At 45.9% G+C, this 18,443-nt stretch overlaps 1 protein-coding gene across 1 annotated transcript; it reads left to right on the forward strand.

The window, feature by feature from the left end:
- Positions 1–431: 431 nt before the first annotated feature.
- Positions 432–4,536, forward strand: NEU1 (neuraminidase 1). The gene is made up of 6 exons (XM_082847350.1): positions 432–645; positions 1,084–1,276; positions 2,000–2,262; positions 2,874–3,056; positions 3,244–3,466; positions 3,572–4,536. Exons 1-6 carry the CDS (start codon positions 484–486, stop codon positions 3,796–3,798), a joined length of 1,251 nt encoding a protein of 416 aa, XP_082703476.1. The 5' UTR covers positions 432–483; the 3' UTR covers positions 3,799–4,536.
- Positions 4,537–18,443: the final 13,907 nt, after the last annotated feature.

The raw sequence follows: 18,443 nt of genomic DNA on the forward strand, positions 1-18,443 counted from the left end.
AGCCTCAACCCGCCTTCCAGATCTCGATTTTGTAGTAAAAAGATTTTATTAAAAGACTGATATTTTGTTTTCTCAAAAACTCTGGGACTTTTATTTCCTCCTACATGCTGCTCTTTTAACCTCGCCTGGCTCTTTAAAATAGATCCCGCCCCTATGACGTGACCCAGGTGCCTCGACCAATCAAAAGGCTCTTGAGGAGTAATGCCCGCCCCCTTCTTCACCCCAGCCAATACGCTTCCGGCCGGGGTCACGCGCTCCGGCGCTTCAATGGGGGCCAATTGGAAAGAGGAAGCTCTGAGGCGCTGAAGGGTCACGTGGGGAGTCGTGCCAGGGCCAAAGAGAGTCGCGGAAGCGTGGCGGGCCGGCTGGGATTGGGGCGGGTTTGAGGGTGACAGCTGAGCGTTTAAAGGGCCGGGGTCAGTTGACGAATCCAGCCCGCGTCTAGTCCTGGGGGGCCAGGGTCTCTGCTGCCGCGAGGGAGAGATGACTGCGGAGCGACCCGGCACAGTGCCCCTGGGCAGACCCGGGAGACCGCGAATGCTGGGATCATGGGGAGTCTGTAGGGTTCAGGTGTTTGCCGCGATCTTCCTGCTGCTGTTGTCTTCAGCAGGAGTCGGGGCCAGGGCAAAGGACGACTTCAGTCTGGTGAGTCACCCCTCGCATAGCCCCATCCCCGACTCACGCAGGCGGTCTGTGCCCAGTTGTACCCCGGGACCTAGGCTGCTGAGCCCCCTCTCCTCCGAGAAACTCTCTGACCCCGTTCCCTCCTTTCCCAGTCCCTTTCCCTCTCTGGGCCCTTGTCCTCTTTCCCTCTGAGTCTCCTCTTTCGAGCTCCTTACCCTTTTGAGGTCTCCCTGTCCCTGAGGGCTCCTTGTCCCCTCGTAGTCCCTCCCCCTCTCCGAGCCCCCAGTTTCGCTCCGAACTCTCCTCAGGGTTCCCCTTCCTTGTTCTGGGACCCCTTCTCCCACTCGGGATCCCCATCACCCTGCCTCTCCCAGGGGAACCTGACTCCGAGCCGCTATTCATTCACCCTAAAACCCCAAGTCACGTTTGTTCTGTTGATCCTTCCTCCTCGCTTCGTAGGTTCGTCCGCTTGTGACCATGGAGCAACTGCTGTGGGTGAGCGGGAAGCAGATCGGCTCTGTGGACACCTTCCGCATCCCGCTCATCACCACCACTCCTCGGGGCACTCTCCTTGCCTTTGCTGAGGCCAGGAAAATGTCAGCATCGGATAAAGGAGCTAAGTTCATTGCTCTGCGGAGGTCCACGGACCAGGGTATAAAGATGCCTGGGTCACAAGAGGCTGGATGGGTGGGGAGCTTGACCTGCTTTAGGGCCCTGAGGCTGCTGGATCCCTGAAGAGTAGAGGGAACCTAAGGCGGGAAGGTGTCCAGGGCAGTGATCTGGAAATTGGGCTCACCAAGGAGTTAAACATTCATTCAGACATTTACTGAGCACTTACTATATACCTGGCATTGTTCTAGGTTCTGTGAATACAGTTATGAACAAAACAAAGCAAAATTCCTTGCCTTCACAGGGCTTATATTCTACTGGGGTGTGGGGAGACAGACAATAAACATAATAACTAAGTAAATGTATTTTTTGTATTGGGAGCTGATACGTGCAGTAGAGAAAAATGAAACATGGCAAGAGGCATGGAGAGTGCCAGAATTTGACTGTAATTTTGAGTAGATAACATTTGAGCAGACTCAGAGGAGGTAAGTGAACCTGGAAGAAGAGCCAGGCAGGTGTAACAAGCTTAGACAGAGTTCACTGCCCCCCCCGCAAGGAGGGGAGTATTTGAGGAATGAGAAGGAGTTTGTACGGCTGGATGGAGTGAGCAAGGGTAGAATAGATAAGGTCTGAGAGGTGAGGAGGGGCAGGTCTCGTGGGGCCATCATAAGGCCTTGGGTCCCTAGCAGGAGGTGAAAATTGCAGCGAGTGGTGGAAAGGGAGCCTCCAGAGTGCTCACCCTGGTTTTCTTCCCTTTTTTCTTTAGGCAGCACATGGTCTCCAACAGCTTTCATTGTGGACGATGGGGAGAGCCCAGATGGGCTGAACTTGGGGGCAGTGGTGAGCGATACAACAACAGGAGTGGTCTTCCTTTTCTACTCCCTCTGTGCTCACAAGGCTGGCTGCCAGGTGGCCTCCACCATGCTGGTGTGGAGCAAGGATGACGGCATTTCCTGGAGTTCGCCTCGGAACCTCTCCTTGGACATAGGCACTGAGATGTTTGCCCCCGGACCGGGCTCTGGCATTCAGGTCTCTGTCCTGAGATGGGTGGAGGGAGGTGCCTCATAGAGAGTCTGCCCCGTTAATGGACTCCTTTGCAAAGAGCAGATCCTGTGAAGTCAGATTTTTCTGTCTTAGGTGGCATTCCTTGGAAGAAAGGGACATCCTGGGAGGAACACCCTACCAAGGGAAGGTGGAATTTTGCCATTGGCTTACCATCTGGGGGTTGTCAACAGGGCTGCACTGATCCATGTGCAGATTAGAAAAAAAGTTAGAAAGTCCTGTGCAGATTAGAAGAAAGCCCTCCTTTGGGCAGACACAAGCCTGTGCCATGGTCCACAGCTTGGCCTGTGAACACAGGTTGGGTTTAAGCTCCCATCTCCCCCTGTGGCTGGGCCCCCTTGTCCTATGCACAGCCTGTCCAGAGTACACCCTGGATGTCCCGAAGGAGCTTATTCTGCCAAAGAGCTTCTTAATTCAGACAGTGGGTGTTTGTAATGCTTGTGGAACCCTCAGCAAGCAAGGACAGAACGGAAGGGGACAACGTGTGTCCTCACACTTAGGAGGTGGTGGGTTCCCCTCCCCTGCTTCTGAGCCCCCTCAATGTCTCCGTCTGTGGCACCCCTGTCCTTTTCCCACAGAAACAGCGGGAGCCTCGGAAGGGCCGGCTCATTGTGTGTGGCCACGGGACGCTGGAGCGGGACGGGGTCTTCTGCCTCCTCAGCGATGACCGGGGCGCCTCCTGGCACTATGGGAGTGGGGTCAGCGGCATCCCCTATGGCCAGCCCAAGCGGGAAAATGATTTCAGCCCCGACGAGTGCCAGGTCAGGAGGAGTCCATGGGCTGTCCCCCACCCGCTCAACCTGCTCTGTCCTCCAGAGCACCGTTTCACTCACGGACCCCGGGCCTGGCTGCCCAGCTCCGTGCCACCCAGCCTTGCTCCCTCAGGGACAGGGCCCTTCGCCCCGCCCCCACCCTGCGTCTTCCTGAAGCCCTCTTCTCTCCGCTCAGCCCTTTGAGCTCCCCGATGGCTCAGTGGTCATCAATGCCCGGAACCAGAACAACTACCACTGCCGCTGCCGAATCATCCTCCACAGCTATGATGCCTGTGATACTCTGAGGCCCCGTGATGTGACCTTTGACCCTGAGCTCGTGGACCCTGTGGTAGCCGCAGGGGCTGTGGCCACCAACTCCGGCATTGTCTTCTTCTCCAACCCAGCCCATCCAGAGTTCCGTGAGTATCTGCCAGGTGGGGTCGGCGAGGAGCCCCCGTGACCTAGAGAAGGAGGCCTTCTCTAGGGGGAGACCTTCCTTCCCCTGACTCTGCTGCTGTTCCCAGGAGTGAACCTGACCCTGCGCTGGAGCTTCAGCAATGGCACCTCATGGCAGAAGGAGACGGTTCAGCTGTGGCCGGGGCCCAGTGGCTACTCCTCACTGGCAACCCTGGAGGGCAGTGTGGGCGGGGAGGACCAGGCCCCGCAACTCTATGTCCTGTATGAGAAAGGCCGGAAACAGTACATAGAGAGCATCTCCCTGGCCAAAGTCAGCGTCTATGGGACACTCTGAGCTGTACACCTGCCAAGGGGATAGAAGGCCCTGGGCTCAGCCTCAGGACCATGGGTCTGTAGAGGGTCTACTGGAGGAGCCTAGAAGACGGCTCCACCTTCCTTTAGAGTCTAGCGTTTTGCAAAATCAACTTCTCTTTGACAGGGAAATCATTTCTTAGGACTAAAAACCTGGCTTCTCCCACATAGGAAGAGCTGCCCACACGTGGGTGCACTTCTCTTCCACATTGCTGGGTCTGCCCTCTCAGGGCAATGATTGGTCCTTTTCTTGGACAGGGCTAGGTGGGCCTGTAGCATTCAATAAATGTGAACTCAGGGAATTGGGGAAGGCTTACCTCTTTGGGGTAAGATACTGGCTTTGGAGAGGGTTGGTGAAAGTTCCAGAAGGGCAGGACTTTTGGTTTCAAGGTAAGGAACGAGGTGCACCACCCACTTTGACTATGTATGAATCAAAATGTTTATAACTTAACGTTCTTAATGAAGGAGAATGAATATTTGCAGAGTCTCTGTGGTTCTGTCAGTGCACGTCTTCATGTCTGTTTTCCTCGTGCACACTTGTGGGACTGGGAGTGAGTTTTGGGGAGGAAGCTGGTGTGCTTATTGCCTGTGAAAATCTGTGACTTTGGCAAATCAGATCCTCCTTTCTTTTTCGCATTCCTTCTTATCACAGAAATACAACTTGCTCTTAACAAGTGTAATGAGGGGAAGGAGGAGGAGCCTCATAAGATAATTAAAAACTGGCTGTTTTGTATTTCTAAGGTGGGGTGAGATACTGTCCACCATGAAACAGGGAGCAGGTGTGTTAAATGCAGATGAGAAGCCTCTCCCAGGCCAGCCTGGCAGAGAAATGAGCACTGTGGCAATTATGTGAGACAACAACATCTCATCCTAAAGGAGATGCTGTGAAAAGAACAGCTGAGTGGGACAGCCACAGCTTTTCTCCATATGGAAAGAAAATGCAATGCCTGGATGAGACGGTAGGAATGTTCAAGACATTCTTTTCTTTTTAAAAAAATATTTATTTATTTATTTGTTTGCTTGCTTATTTATTTATTTGGCCGTGCCGGGTCTTAGTTCCAGTTCCGGCATGCAGGATCTTCGTTGTTGGTGTGGGATCTTCGTTGCAGCACCTGGGCTCCTTAGTTGTGGCATGCAAACTCTTAGTTGCAGCATGCATGTGGGATCTAGTTCCCTGACCAGGGATCAAACCCGGGCCCCCTGCATTGGGAGTGCAGAGTCTTATCCACTGCGCCACCAGGGAAGTCCCTGCACATTGCATTTTGATGTTTCTTAAATCTCAGTTTACAGTAGGTACACCTCCTATCCTCTCTTCTTTCTCTCTCTCTTTTTTTTTTTTTCTTTTTGATACCGTCTACACAGAAATATGTTCATTTGTCCTGTAGAACGTTCCACTCTCTGGATTCATCTGTTTCTTCCTCAGAGTGTCATTTAACTTTTTTCCTCCATCTCTTGTATTTCCAGTTATCAAACCTGAAGGTTTAATTAGATTCAGATTCCACTGGGTGAGGGAAGCGGGGGGTGGGTGGGGGGGACAAGATTCCTTCCCAGGTGCTCTGTGTTTCCTATTGTGCTCCCTCAGGAAGCAAGTGCTGCCCGCTTGTCCCTCTCTGAGTAAAGCTGAATTGAGTGATGGGTTCAGATGGCCATAGCCTGACCCCTCCTTTGTAAGGTTTCCCCATCAACCTTCCAACTGACAGTTTCATCCACAGATGAGTTTTGCCTGAATCAAGTATTTCATGAGGGGTTGTGAAATGTTGGTTTTTGAATTCTATTACTTTGTCCTCATTTATTAGCTGGAATTCTTTAGTAAAAAGGAACTGTCCCTCATCAAGGCTGTTGGGTTACCCTGAAGCATGATTTGTATGGGAAAGTCAGGATAAATGCTTCATTTCTCCCCTTAACTTGCCAGGTCTCAGAGTAACCTGATGTAATATTTTACCTTGGCCAGTAAACCACATTGTTGCCACACAGGACACACAAACAGAGGCAGAATCTATGGGAGACGAACACAGGCAGCATGGCCGGGGAGGGCGGGCTCTGCTCTTCTAACACAGGTGGACGAATAGATATGACATAGGAAGTGCAGTGAGGGGGGTGGCATCTGCAGCAACTGGGACATCTGCTATCCACTGCCGCTAAAAATGCACATCTGAGAAAGTCTTGCTAACAACTTTATCAGAAATAATGGAGGAGATAGAGGAAATGATACCATGAATGTCTGCCACATGAGCTACTGCCTCGTGAAGTAGACATGGCAGGGGGCTTGTAAGGAAGTAATCATGTTCCTTCTTCATAGCCAAGAACCCTCAGCTAAGAGAGAGGCTCCTCAAGGAAGGATCTCCCCCGCTGGAGGGGGCGGAGTGGAGTCATTATAAACCAGAGTCCTGGCCCTACCCCAAACCTGCCTGTAGGTTCAGTGTCTCTAGAATCAGTCCAGGACCTTGCTTTTTTTTTTTTTTTTAATATATTTTATTGAAGTGTAGTTGATTTACAATGTTGTTAATTTCTGCTGTACAGCAAAGTGATCCAGTTATACATTTGTATATTCTTTTTCATATTCCTTTCCATTATGGTTTATCCCAGGATACTGAATATAGTTCCTTGTGCTATACAGTAGGACCCTGTTGTTTATCCATCTTATATGTAATAGTTTGCATCTGCTAATCCCAAACTCCCAATCCATCCCTTCTCCGCCTCCACTCCCCGTTGGCAACCGCAAGTCTGTTCTCTGTGTCTGGGAGTCTTTTTCTGTTTTGTGGATAAGTTCATTTGTGTCATATTTTAGATTCCACATATAATTCTAATAATTGGCGATGTCGAGCATCTTTTCATGTCCCTGTTGGCCATCTGTACATCTTCTTTGGAGAAATATCTATGTAGGTTTTCAGCTCATTTTTCAATTGGGTTGTTTTTGTTTTGTTTATTTTGTTGTTATTGAGATATATGAGCTGTTTGTATATTTTGGAAATTAAGCTTTTGTCGGTCACATCATTTGCAAATATTTTCTCCCAGTTCGTAGGTTGTCTTTTCATTTTGTTTATGGTTTCCTTTGCTGTACAAAAGCTTGTAGTTTGATTAGGTCCCATTTGTTTATTTTTGCTTTTATTTCTGTTGCCTTGGGAGACTGACCTAAGAAAACATGGGTATGATTCATGTCAGAGAATGTTTTGCCTATGTTTTCTTGCAGGAATTTTATGGTGTCATGTCTTATATTTAAGTCTTTAAGCCGTTTTGAGTTTATTTTTCTCTATGTTGTGAGGGTGTGTTCTAACTTCATTGATTTACACGCGGCTGTCCAGCTTTCCAAACACCACTTGCTCAAGAGACTATCTTTTCTCCATTGTATATTCTTGCCTCCTTTGCAGGGCCTTGCATTTTTTTAAAAAATAAATTTATTTATTTTTGGCTGTGTTGGGTCTTCATTGCTGCACACGGGCTTTCTCTAGTTGCAGCGAGCAGGGGCTACTCTTCGTTGCAGTGCGCGGGGTTCTCATTGTGGTGGCTTCTCTTGTGCGGAGCAGGGGCTCTAGGTGTGTGAGCTTCGGTAGTTGTGGCTCACAGGCTCAGCAGTTGTGGCTCACGGGCTCTAGAGCCCAGGCTCGGTAGTTGTGGCACACGGGCTTAGTTACTCCATGGTATGTGGGATCTTCCCAGACTAGGGCTCGAACCCGTGTCCCCTGCGCTGGCAGGCGGATTCTTAATCACTGTGCCACCAGGGAAGTCCAGGCCTTGCATTTTTAAAAGGAACTACAGGAGAGTCTAACACTGCGGTCTTTGGGCTGCACTTTGAGAAACTGTCTCTTAGACGTTTTAGCCTAGACTTAGGAAGACTAGATTTCAAAACATTGAAGAAAAGATCTCAAAAGAGAAACTGTTTCAACAGGAAGAATTTGTGTTTAAAAAACACCAATAACCATAAAAGATGGCAGGGACCGAACCTGCCTGTTTACCTGGGCATCTTAAACCCCGCCACAACACCTAGCACATGGTGGATGCTTAATACAGGAGGAAAGACAAGTCCAGGATGGGTAAGGAGCTGGGCCAGTGTTTCTAAGTGTGGTTCCAGGTAGGTGGCAGCCACTCCCTGGGAACATGTTAGAAACGCTTGACCTTCCCCCTATACTGACCACCCCTTTCCCCACCAGACCTGCAGAATCAGAAGCTCTGGGGGTGGGCCCCAGCACTCCGTGTGTTAGCAAACCCTCCAGGGGATTCTAATGCACATTCAAGTTTGAAAGCCAGGGTTAGAACACAAGTCAGGGGTGCAGAAAGGATTGAAGAATTGTTGGTTGGTTGGCTTTTTTTCTTTTAATATAAAGGAGGAATTAGAAGGAGTGGCAGGAGACTGAAAGGGGAAGGTATGTGCTTATTTGTACAAATAGGACAAAGTGGACTTTGAAAACTACAGCCTGGTGAGTGCCACCTGGATCAGCAGCGAAATTCTAGCATGGAGCCCTAACCCCCTAACACAGGCCCTTCTGCCCCCTTCGAAGCCTCTCACCCCTCCCCCCAGCCCCTCGGCTCGGCATTGAAAGGGCTCTGGGCTCTCCCTGTTTATCAGGCTGCCCTTAAACAATAGAAGGAGCCTAACAGGTAATACTGAGCAGCAAATACCAGGGACCAGGCACCAGGTACAGTTTCTCACCAACCAGAAGTCATTATCAGGAAGGAGCAGGACGAGGTACATCATTTTTGCCCCAAAAAAAGGATTAGGAAAGAAGATCTAAGACATAGGCTTGCAATTCTTTTTGACAAAAAACAAAAACACACACACACACACAAAATAAACAAAAACGGACTTAAATTTACCACAAGGAAAGGGTAGATCTTCCCTTTCCTAATATTCTGGATAGAATATTTTTTAAAACACATTTTTAGAGAATTCCCTGGCGGTCCAGTGGTTAGGACTCTGCGCTTTCACTGCCGAGAGCCCAGGTTCAATCCCTAGTCCAGGAACTGAAATAGTGCAAGGCGCGTGGCTCGGCCAAAAAAAAAACAAAAAAACAAAAAAAACACATTTTTACTGTAGGGCTTAGTTGGTGAGAAAGTAAGGGAAATCTTCAAAAACCATAAATAATGGACAGCAAGAACCCAGAAAAACAAATGAGCCCTGGAGCTGGCATTTGCCCTGAGGACATCAGTCAATGCTCAGTGACCAAATCAGGATTACAGTGGATCACAGATTTGCAGTCAGGATATAAAGCCAAGGTCCTGAAAAGTTCTGGAAATTGTGAAAGGAAAATCAAATGGAGTTGGTACTCTAAGAGAGCTCTCTAAAATGGAGCTGGGAGGCCATTAAGGAAATGTGACTTATACACATCTCAGCCTGGATGGAATCTGACCTTTTGACCTTATGAAGTCATCCAGAACACCTGCTAGAAACTCAAGATACATATAAAGTAACTCGTGACAGTCTACTTATCAGACCCCTACCCTAAAACAACCTGTGATTCCCTGTGGACAAATATTTTCTGACTTAGTCAATCCTAATTCTCGCCAGGCAACTTTTAACAACCTTGTGGCTTTGTGTCTTTATGAGCCCCTGACTCTTTCTTTTCCTTGGAACACATTTTCGGGGTTACCCGAATCTGTGTCTCCCTAACTGCAATTCTTAAGACTCCAGATAAACTCTTTTCTTATTTGCAGCCTCCTGCACTATTTTTTTTTTTTAGTTGACAAAGTTAAAAAAGAGCATTTTTCCCACCCCCGCCCCGGGGTGGGAAAGCAGTACTGCCTTGGGTGCAAAATTTAAGAGAACACCAAAAAACTCAGGAATCAAGATAAATCATGTTTTAGTGCAATTAAAAAAAAGTCAAATTGGCAAACTACAGCTCACAGGCTGACTACTCTTTGTAAATAAAGTATCAAAAGGCCGCATCTTCAGTGTGCGAACTGGCCTCCATCTTTGCTCTGGATAGAGGGAGGGAAAAGAAAAGGAAAATAAATAAAAGTATCTGGAAAATTCCTAACAAAAAGTTCATACTCCCGTGGGATTAACACCAGAAGTCACATTTCCTGTGGCCTCCAAATCTTCCAGCCACACATTTAGCAGTACCTGGTCTTAAGCTCAGTGGTGAGTACATGTTGTTTATTAGTCTTCTTTAAATTGTACGTAATTATTATATACACTTTTGTGTATAATAGTAAGTAGAAGGAAAATTTAAAATAAAATAAAATGAAATAGAAAGAAATAAAAGGGACAAATAAATAAATAGAAGGAAAAAGATAAACGGAGACCTCTGGGTAACTCGGCAAAAATACAACCACAAAGGGACTTCCCTGTGGTCCAGTGGTTAAGAATCCGCCTTCCAATGCAGGGGACACGGGTTTGATCCCTGATCGGGGAACTAAGATCCCACATGCTGCAGGGCAACTAAGCCCACACTCCACAACTAGAGTGCCCATGCACCACAACTAGAGTGCGCACGCACCACAACTAGAGATCCCGTACGCTGCAACGAAAAATCCCGCATGCCACAACTAAGGCCCAACACAGCCAAAAATAAATAAATAAATATATATATTTAAAAAAATACAACCACAAAGGTGGTGTCCAGAGCGAATGCCAACGTGCATCGAGAGGATGAGGTTGGAGGGAAGAGTGAAGATGCATAGTCAGCTTTATGCTTCAGTATCTTAAGTCCACCTAACTTTGTGATGTTCCTATCAACCAATTTAAGGGAGGTGTGTTGTTTAACCTCCACCAAGCTTGGTTTTGGTATTTTGGAATCCCTGAAGCCGTTGTAATGCCCTTGCCATTGGAGGTGGGAGCCTGGTAGAGAGCAGCTAACATGTTCCTTGGCCAAGATTCTAAAAGGAGAGGTCAGGGGAAGGCCAGTGTCTCTGCACATCTGAGTCTCAGCAAGGCATTTGATAAGGTCAAGGGTACCACAGGGAAATTTCCTGGACCCATGTATACAAAAAAGAGGGAGAATTCATTTGCCACCCCTGGAGGACAATTTTACACCAACCCCTTACACACACAATACTGTAAATACAGGAAAAGAATGAATCATTTCTCCTACGTTTGCAGTAGGAAAAAATAATTCAGATTAGACAAAGTACGAGTTGATGAGATGACTATTACTTGTTTTACAGAAGAATGTCAGCAAATAAGTGTAGAAAGAATAATCAAATTGGAAAATCATCATTTTGCAAACTTGAGTGAAAATTCCCATTTGAAAGGTGCCCTCCCTGAACCAGGAGTACAAGAAGTTGGCGACCAAGAGAATTCTATACAGACAGAACTTGTTGGGAATTCCCTGGTGGTCCAGTGGTTAGGACTCAGCGCTTTCACTGCCATGGGCCCAGGTTCAATCCCTGGTTGGGAAACTAAGATCCCACCAAAAAAAAAAAACACACAGAACTTGTTAAAAGTAATTCTTACCTTCTTTAGCCTCCCCCCATAGTTTAGACACTTTTCCACAATTGTCTCTTTTGTTCAACCTTACATAAAAGCAAGTATGCCATGTCTTTGGGTTTTCATTTCTTTATGAAGTCTTGTGTCATGTAAAACTTAAATAAATGTGTATGCTTTTCTCCTGTTAATCTGTCTTTGTCAGGTTGATTTTCAAACCCAGCCAGGGACCCTAAGAGGGTCAAGGAAAACTATTTCCTCCCCTACACAGGCAAAGATCATCAGTGGATGCCAAAATCATCAGGTTAAGGTTGATGGAGACTGGATATTCATTCACAAGATGCTGAAACCAAGGGTAGTCAGCCGTTAGCCATTAATAAATAATAAACTGTAACCTGCCTTCACTGATCAAGCTCACTCCATTTTTACAAAAACCTTGCATGTCCTCTGAGCATCACATAGCCTAAACAGTGTTTGCCCAAGTTGTTTTTTTGAGATTTGGAGTTGTCTGTGTCCAGTTCAAGATAGAACCAGTTAAGACTGGTTAAGACCACTGACCTTCCATCTGGGCATGCAGAGTGTCTGGGCACAGAGTGTCTGCTTTGTGACATTTTGACATCAGAAGGACAAAAAATTCACCCTCAGCGCATACTAACACAGCCATTTTCTGAACGTAGGTCCCAGGAAGAAACCTGTAGCTTAGTTGTGTCTGTGCAGAACGTTGATTGAGCACCTTTCTCTTATCTCTAATTACCTTTCCCCGCACCTCAGCTTTATCCTATGAATACCCCAAGCCCCTTGCCTTTTTGGGAAGAAAATTTGAGACTTGTTCTCTCATCCCGTCAGTTGGCTTCCTTGTGGATAAACTCTCTGCTGCAAACCTAGCGTTTGGCTTGCTGCGCATCAGGCAAACAAACCTGGTTTGGTAACAGTGCCAAAGAATTAACCCATCTTGCCACTCACAAGGGTGAAAAGCACCTCTACAATGAAGAGATCCTGGGGGTCACTACTGTAACCGGGCGATCAAACTAAGGTCAAGAATAAAAAAAAAAAGAATAATGGAACCAGGGTGGGATAGGGAGGGTGGGAGGGAGATGCAAGAGGGAGGAGATATGGGGATATATGCATATGTTTAGCTGATTCACTTTGTTATAAAGCAGAAACTAACACACCATTGTAAAGCAATTATACTCCAATAAAGATGTTAAAAATTAAAAATAAAAAAGAATAATGGAACAAGTAGACTTTATAATCCCCCTGACACAAGGCCCTGTGAAGTATATAGCACGTGGTAGACTGAAAAAATGATCCCCTAAAAGATATCCATGCTCTAATGCCTGGAACCTGTGAAGGCTATCTTATACAGGGATAAAGAGGGTCTTTTACAGATTGATTAAATCAAGGGTCTTGCGATGGGGAGATAATTCTGGATTATCTGGGAGGGCTCTAAATGAAATCGCATATATCGTTATAAGAGGGAGGCAGAAGAGGATGCAATACACACAAGTGAAGAGGAGGAGGCAGCGTGACACAGAGGCAGAGATTGGAGTGATGTGGCCACGAGCCAAGTTATGCCAGCAGCCACCAGATGCTGGAAGAGACAAGGAACAGATTCTCCCATAGTGTCTCTGGAGGGGGCAAGGCCCTGTGGACACCTTGATTTTTGCCCAGTGAAACTGTTTTGAACTTCTGGCCTCCAGCATTGTGAAGGAATAAATATCTGTTGCTTTAAACCACCAAGTTTGTGGTAATTTGTTACAGCAGCCATACATGGTGTCGTTCATGAAGTATTCTTGCCCAAACCATGTAATCAGAATCTAATTAGGTCTTTAAGGGAATTCCCTGGTGGTCTAGTGGTTTGATCCCTGGTTGGGGAGCTAAGATCCTGCAGGCTGTGTGGTGCAGCCAAAAAAAAAAAAAATCTAATTAGTCCTTTAAGTATAACTTCCAGGTTAAAGAAAATGCAGAAAGTTGAGGAACAAGTTAAAAACACCAAGAGAGCACAGTTAGATGAAGCCAACATGTGGAATGTTCTACAAGACAACTGGCCTAGTCTCTTCAAAGGATCATTGTCACAGAGAGAAGGGGACTGTTCTAGACTAACAAGGGACTTCCTTGGTGGTCCAGTGGTAAAGAATCCACCTTCCAATGCAGAGGACACAGGTTCGATACCTGGTCGGGGAACTAGGATCCCACATGCCACGGGGCAACTAAGCCCGTGTACCACAACTAGAGAGAGAAAACCCGCACGCCACAACTAGAGAAAAGCCCGTGCGCCACAACGAAGAGCCCGCGAGCTGCAACGGAGACCCTGCCTGCCGCAATGAAGACCCAACACAACCAAAAATAAGAAAGTAAATAAGTAAAGATTAAAAAAAGAGACTAACAAGATATAACAGTAAAAGAAAGTGCTTGATCCTTGAATCAATTAATACTGGCTCTTTAAAAGAACAATTACCATAAAAGATATCTGGGGAACAGTTGAAAAAATTTGAGTATTGATTTAACTATTAAGTAATATTAGGAATTATTAATTTTCTCAGGTATAATAGTATTGTAGGACTTCCCTGGTGGCACAGTAGTTAAGAATCCGCCTGCCAGTGCAGGGGACACGGGTTCGAGCCCTGGTCCAGGAAGATCCCACATGCCACAGAGCAACTAAGCCCGTGCGCCACAACTACTGAGCCTGCGCTCTGGAGGCCGCGAGCCACAACTACTGAGCCCGCGTGCTGCAACTACCGAAGCCTGCGAGCCTAGAGCCCATGCTCCGCAACAAGAGAAGCCACCACAGTGAGAAGGCCGAGCACCACAACAAAGAGTAGCCCCCATTCGCTGCAAACAGAGAAAGCCTACACACAGGGAAAGACCCAACACAGTCAAAAATAAAATAAATAAATAAATTTATATATTAAAAAAAAAGATCCTGCAAGCCTCGCAGAAAAAAAAAAGTATATATGCAGGTAAACGTCCTTAGATTGTGGATATGCATGCTGAAATATTTAAGCATAAAATGTCATGATCTCTATAATTCACATTGAAATGAGCCTGCTAAATATATATATTCTATATTTATATGTATGTATATGTATATGTATATATAATTTAATATATATTTTTGCCATTTGCCATATTTTCAAATATGGAGAAATGTTGACAATTGTTGGATTAGGTGGTGGGCATATGAGTGTTTACATTCTTCCTATTGTTTGAAAAGTTTCCTGATAAAAAGTTTAAAAAGCAATCTTTTGTAATGGTTGCTCAGCCTCCTGTAGAAGAAATCAGCCCACTGCGGAGCAAGGCCTCTCTCCGCGTGCTGGGAAACGGGAGGCTCCCCATCCAGGGTGGTGCCCCCATTGATGCAAGGCCCTTTAAAGACAGCTCCCTCTCCCATGTTGTTACCCATCAGCACATAACGGGGTTTGATTATTGGCTGACATCTCTATCTTCACTATGTTTAGAATTTAATGGTTTAATGACAGGCAATAGCCAGCCTGGAATGTGATCCATTTCCACCTGAGAGTCACCTGACTGGGGGCAATAAAATTTAACATTTGAAGCATCAGCAGGTACTTTAACCCTTAGGATAATCTCTCTGTCCTTACTCTTTGGGAAATAACACAATTGAAAGACTGTCTTGGGCAAGTAGGATGTTAATGGTCGAGAAAGTACTACAATAAACAAAGTAATAGAGGGCCCTGAGCTTCTCAAAGCCAGATGCCCATAGATGCCACTGCACAGAGCTAACCATGGTGCCTGCGCCTGTTCTGGCTGCAGCATTCTAACAGACCAGCAAGGTGAAGGCAACAATGCCAAATGTTGGAGCAGCTCACTTCACCCTTCCTAAAAACTCCTTTTCATATTCATCTCTGTTTTCTCTGCTCCACATTATGGATGATTTCTTCTTCCAGTTCACTAATTCTCTATCCAGTTGGTCTGTTATTTAACCTGTTTGTTGTGCTTCTTATGAATTTACCTGTTCATTTCAATTCTAGAATTGCTACTTGTTTCCTTTTCAAACCCATCTCCTACTTTATAATGCCCTCTTCTGCACAATGGATTGAATGAGCCCCTTTATCTCTTTGAACATCTTCAGTCTCCAAGCGTGCTGTCATCTGAGTTTCTTAGTTGTAAAGTCACCTGTTACTGCGACTCCTGACTTGTTCTCCTGGGGATGTTCTGGCTCATCTTGAGAACGGTTGTCTTCCAAGGGAGCTCCCTGTGTCTGGAGGTGTCCCTGGGGCTGACTTAAGCTTTTGCCTGTGCTCAGCCCTCTGGGATTCACAGGTCCCAAACATTGTTTTTTAAGTTATTCAGAAGTAGTTTGACATACAAAAATATGAATTACACAACGAGCTCCCATAGAGCCTCCTTGACTATACACCTCCTTGAGTATATCACTGTCCCTGCCCACCCCATCTTGAATTTAGCATTTAGCAATCCTATACATTTCTTTTTATATATATATAAATTTATTTATTTATTTATTTTTGGCTGTGTTGGGTCTTCGTTGCAGTGCGCAGGCTTCTCATTGTGCTGGCTTCTCTCATTGTGGAGCACGGGCTGTAGGCACGTGGGCTTCAGGAGTTGTGGCTCACGGACTCTAGAGCACAGGCTCAGTAGTTGTGGCACACAGGCTTAGTTGCTCCGCGGCATGTGGGATCCTCCTGGACCAGGGATCGAACCCGTGTCCCCTGAATTGTCAGGTGAATTCTCAACCACCGCGCCACCATGGAAGCCCCAGTGCTATGTATTTCTTTTTGTTTTTACTATGATACTTAACTCCAAACAATATGTATATATTTTTAATTTATTTTATTGAAGTATGGTTGATTTACAATGTTGTGTCAATGTCTGCTCTACAGCAAAGTGATTGTTATATATATATATATATATATATATATATATATTCCTTTTCATATTCTTTTCTATCCGGTTTATCACAGGATATTGAATATACTGTGCTATACAGTAGGAACTTAGGAACTTTAAACAATATATTGTTTAGTGGTAAATGTTTTAAGCATGACATACTGTTTTTCTGTCATCTGCTTTCTTTCTTCACATTGTGAGATTAATCCACTCTGGTATGTTAGTCATCCTACTGGTGCATGTAACACACGGTGTATTTTATGAATATACCCCCATTTCCCTATTGGAGAACACTTGGTTTCCTTTTTTTCTCCCCCTTAACCAACAGTACTATCAAGGATGTGTATATTAATCCTTGTATCTGTATGTGAGTGTTTAGGGTGCATCACCAGAAGTGGAAACACTGGGTTGAAGAGAGCATGCCTCCTTTTTAGTAGGTACTGCTAAACTGTTTTCCAAAGGGATTCTATAAAGTTATATTCCTGCAAACAATGTCCAAAACAGTTTTTATTTCTTGGTTCTAGGATTTCCTCACAAACCAAATTATATCCAGAAGCTTTGTTGGAGGCTGTTGCATCACACAGAGGAGCGAAGTGAGCCGATGGTGGATCCCACCAGAGTCAAGGAGCAGCAGGGTTGTGAGATGCGGCCAAATTTTGGTGTTAAGGTATCGCCAGCATGATTTGCTGACAAATTGGATATAGAATATGCAAACAGGACTCACGGAGACTCCGAGGGTTCGGGCTCAAGCAACAGGCAGGTAGAGGTATCATTCTGGAGGGGCTCGCGCACTAGCCAGTTGCTAAGGATTCCAGGGATGAGAGGCCTGGGGAAACAGGCCTGGGAGGCTCACGGTCTTCAGTAGCTGAGATGGCAGGCCAGGCTCTGCGTAGATTAATTTTAGAGAGTTGTGAGATCTGCCTAGTGGGTTGGGAGGACTGGTTACTTCTGAAAGTGCTCCTGGGGGTGAAGAAGATTCAGTGTGCTTTGGGGTAGGGGTCTTATCAAATCACTGTCACCCCTGTGAAGAGAGGCTGTGGGGCTCAAGAATGAGAGGACTGCAAAGTGATTTCCATGCCTGGAATTAAGAAAAGTTCACGTGACCATCTTCACCATGGCTGTAGCTCAATCAGTTTTTTTAAAATACATTATTTATTTATTTATTTATGGCTGCGTTGGGTCTTCGTTGCTGCACGCAGGCTTTCTCTAGTTGCGGTGAGCGGGGGCTACTCTTTGGTTGCAGCTCATGGCCTTCTCATTGCAGTGGCTTCTCTTGCTGCGGAGCACGGGCTCTAGGTGTGCAGGCTTCAGCAGTGTGGCTCACGGGCTCTAGAGCACAGGCTCAGGAGTTGTGGCGCACGGGCCCAGTTGTTCCGTGGCATGTGGGATCCTCCTGGACCAGGGATCAGATCAAACCCATGTCCCCTGGATTCTCAACCACTGCACCACCATGGAAGTCCCTCAGTCTTATACTCTAAACCTGGGACTGACACAGGAAGGAGGGTCTGAACACCTAGGGCAGGACTTGGATCATACAAATAAGGGCAAGAGAGTGCAGAAGAGACCCTATGGACAAGAAATGAAGTTGACCATTTTATAGTCATGTCAAGGACTAAGGAAAACTGGATGAGGTACTGACTAGGCTATGTTAGCTAATGTCTAAGCTATTTGGAATAATCTAATTGTAGCTAATGCCTAAATAAGGCTTTCTATGTTAGGCAGTTTTAAGTGCATTTACATATAGTTAAACCTAACAACTCCGTAAGCGTAGGTACGCTTTTATCCATTTAGAAATGAGGAAATAGAGTGGCTAAGTAACTCAGCCGAAGTTGAACAGCTGTAAGTATTCAGTCTGGCTCCCTACATCTTAACCAGTCCCCTGTGCTTCGTATGTGATACTGTCACCCTAGAAAAATGCACTTACAAATGCAAGTCCTCATGTACACTACCCAGAGACACCCGTCAACCTAGAATTGTTTTTTGCCTAAATAAAAATGGGCAGAAATGTGTTTGGAAGTGTAGAATCTAAACTATAGGGAAGTATGTGAACAAAAAAGAACCAAGCTGCAACGTAACTACGTGGAGTATTAGTCCATATTTATGAAGCTCAAAGATACAAAATACAAAACCAAACAATATTTTAGGGACGCTTTGAAATCAGAGTACAAAGCCAAAGAACGATACAGCCACAATTCAGCTGGGTGACATCCTCTGAGTGGGAGGGAGAAAAAGAAAAACGGAATCAAAGAAAGGTTTGCTTCAGTTATTGGAAATGTTTAAAGCTAGGCCGTAGGTATATTATATACTAGACAGAAAGGAATTTGAATCCTGACTGACACTGACCTTGGAGAGACCAGTGAGTGGTCCTGAAGAGAGATCTTAGTTCCTGCCCGGGAATA

This window comes from Leucopleurus acutus (assembly GCF_964270905.1).
Source record: "Leucopleurus acutus genome assembly, chromosome: 10".
Classification (NCBI taxonomy): Eukaryota; Metazoa; Chordata; class Mammalia; order Artiodactyla; family Delphinidae; genus Leucopleurus; species Leucopleurus acutus.

What these genes read in the sequence shown, in the direction of transcription:
- NEU1 (XM_082847350.1), top strand. Translation starts at nt 484, where the DNA reads ATGACTGCGGAGCGACCCGGCACAGTGCCCCTGGGCAGACCCGGGAGA. An exon ending in TCAGCCCCGACGAGTGCCAG is followed by an intron (nt 3,057 to 3,243) that starts GTCAGGAGGAGT and finishes CTCTCCGCTCAG; the next exon opens with CCCTTTGAGCTCCCCGATGG. An exon ending in CCCAGCCCATCCAGAGTTCC is followed by an intron (nt 3,467 to 3,571) that starts GTGAGTATCTGC and finishes TGCTGTTCCCAG; the next exon opens with GAGTGAACCTGACCCTGCGC.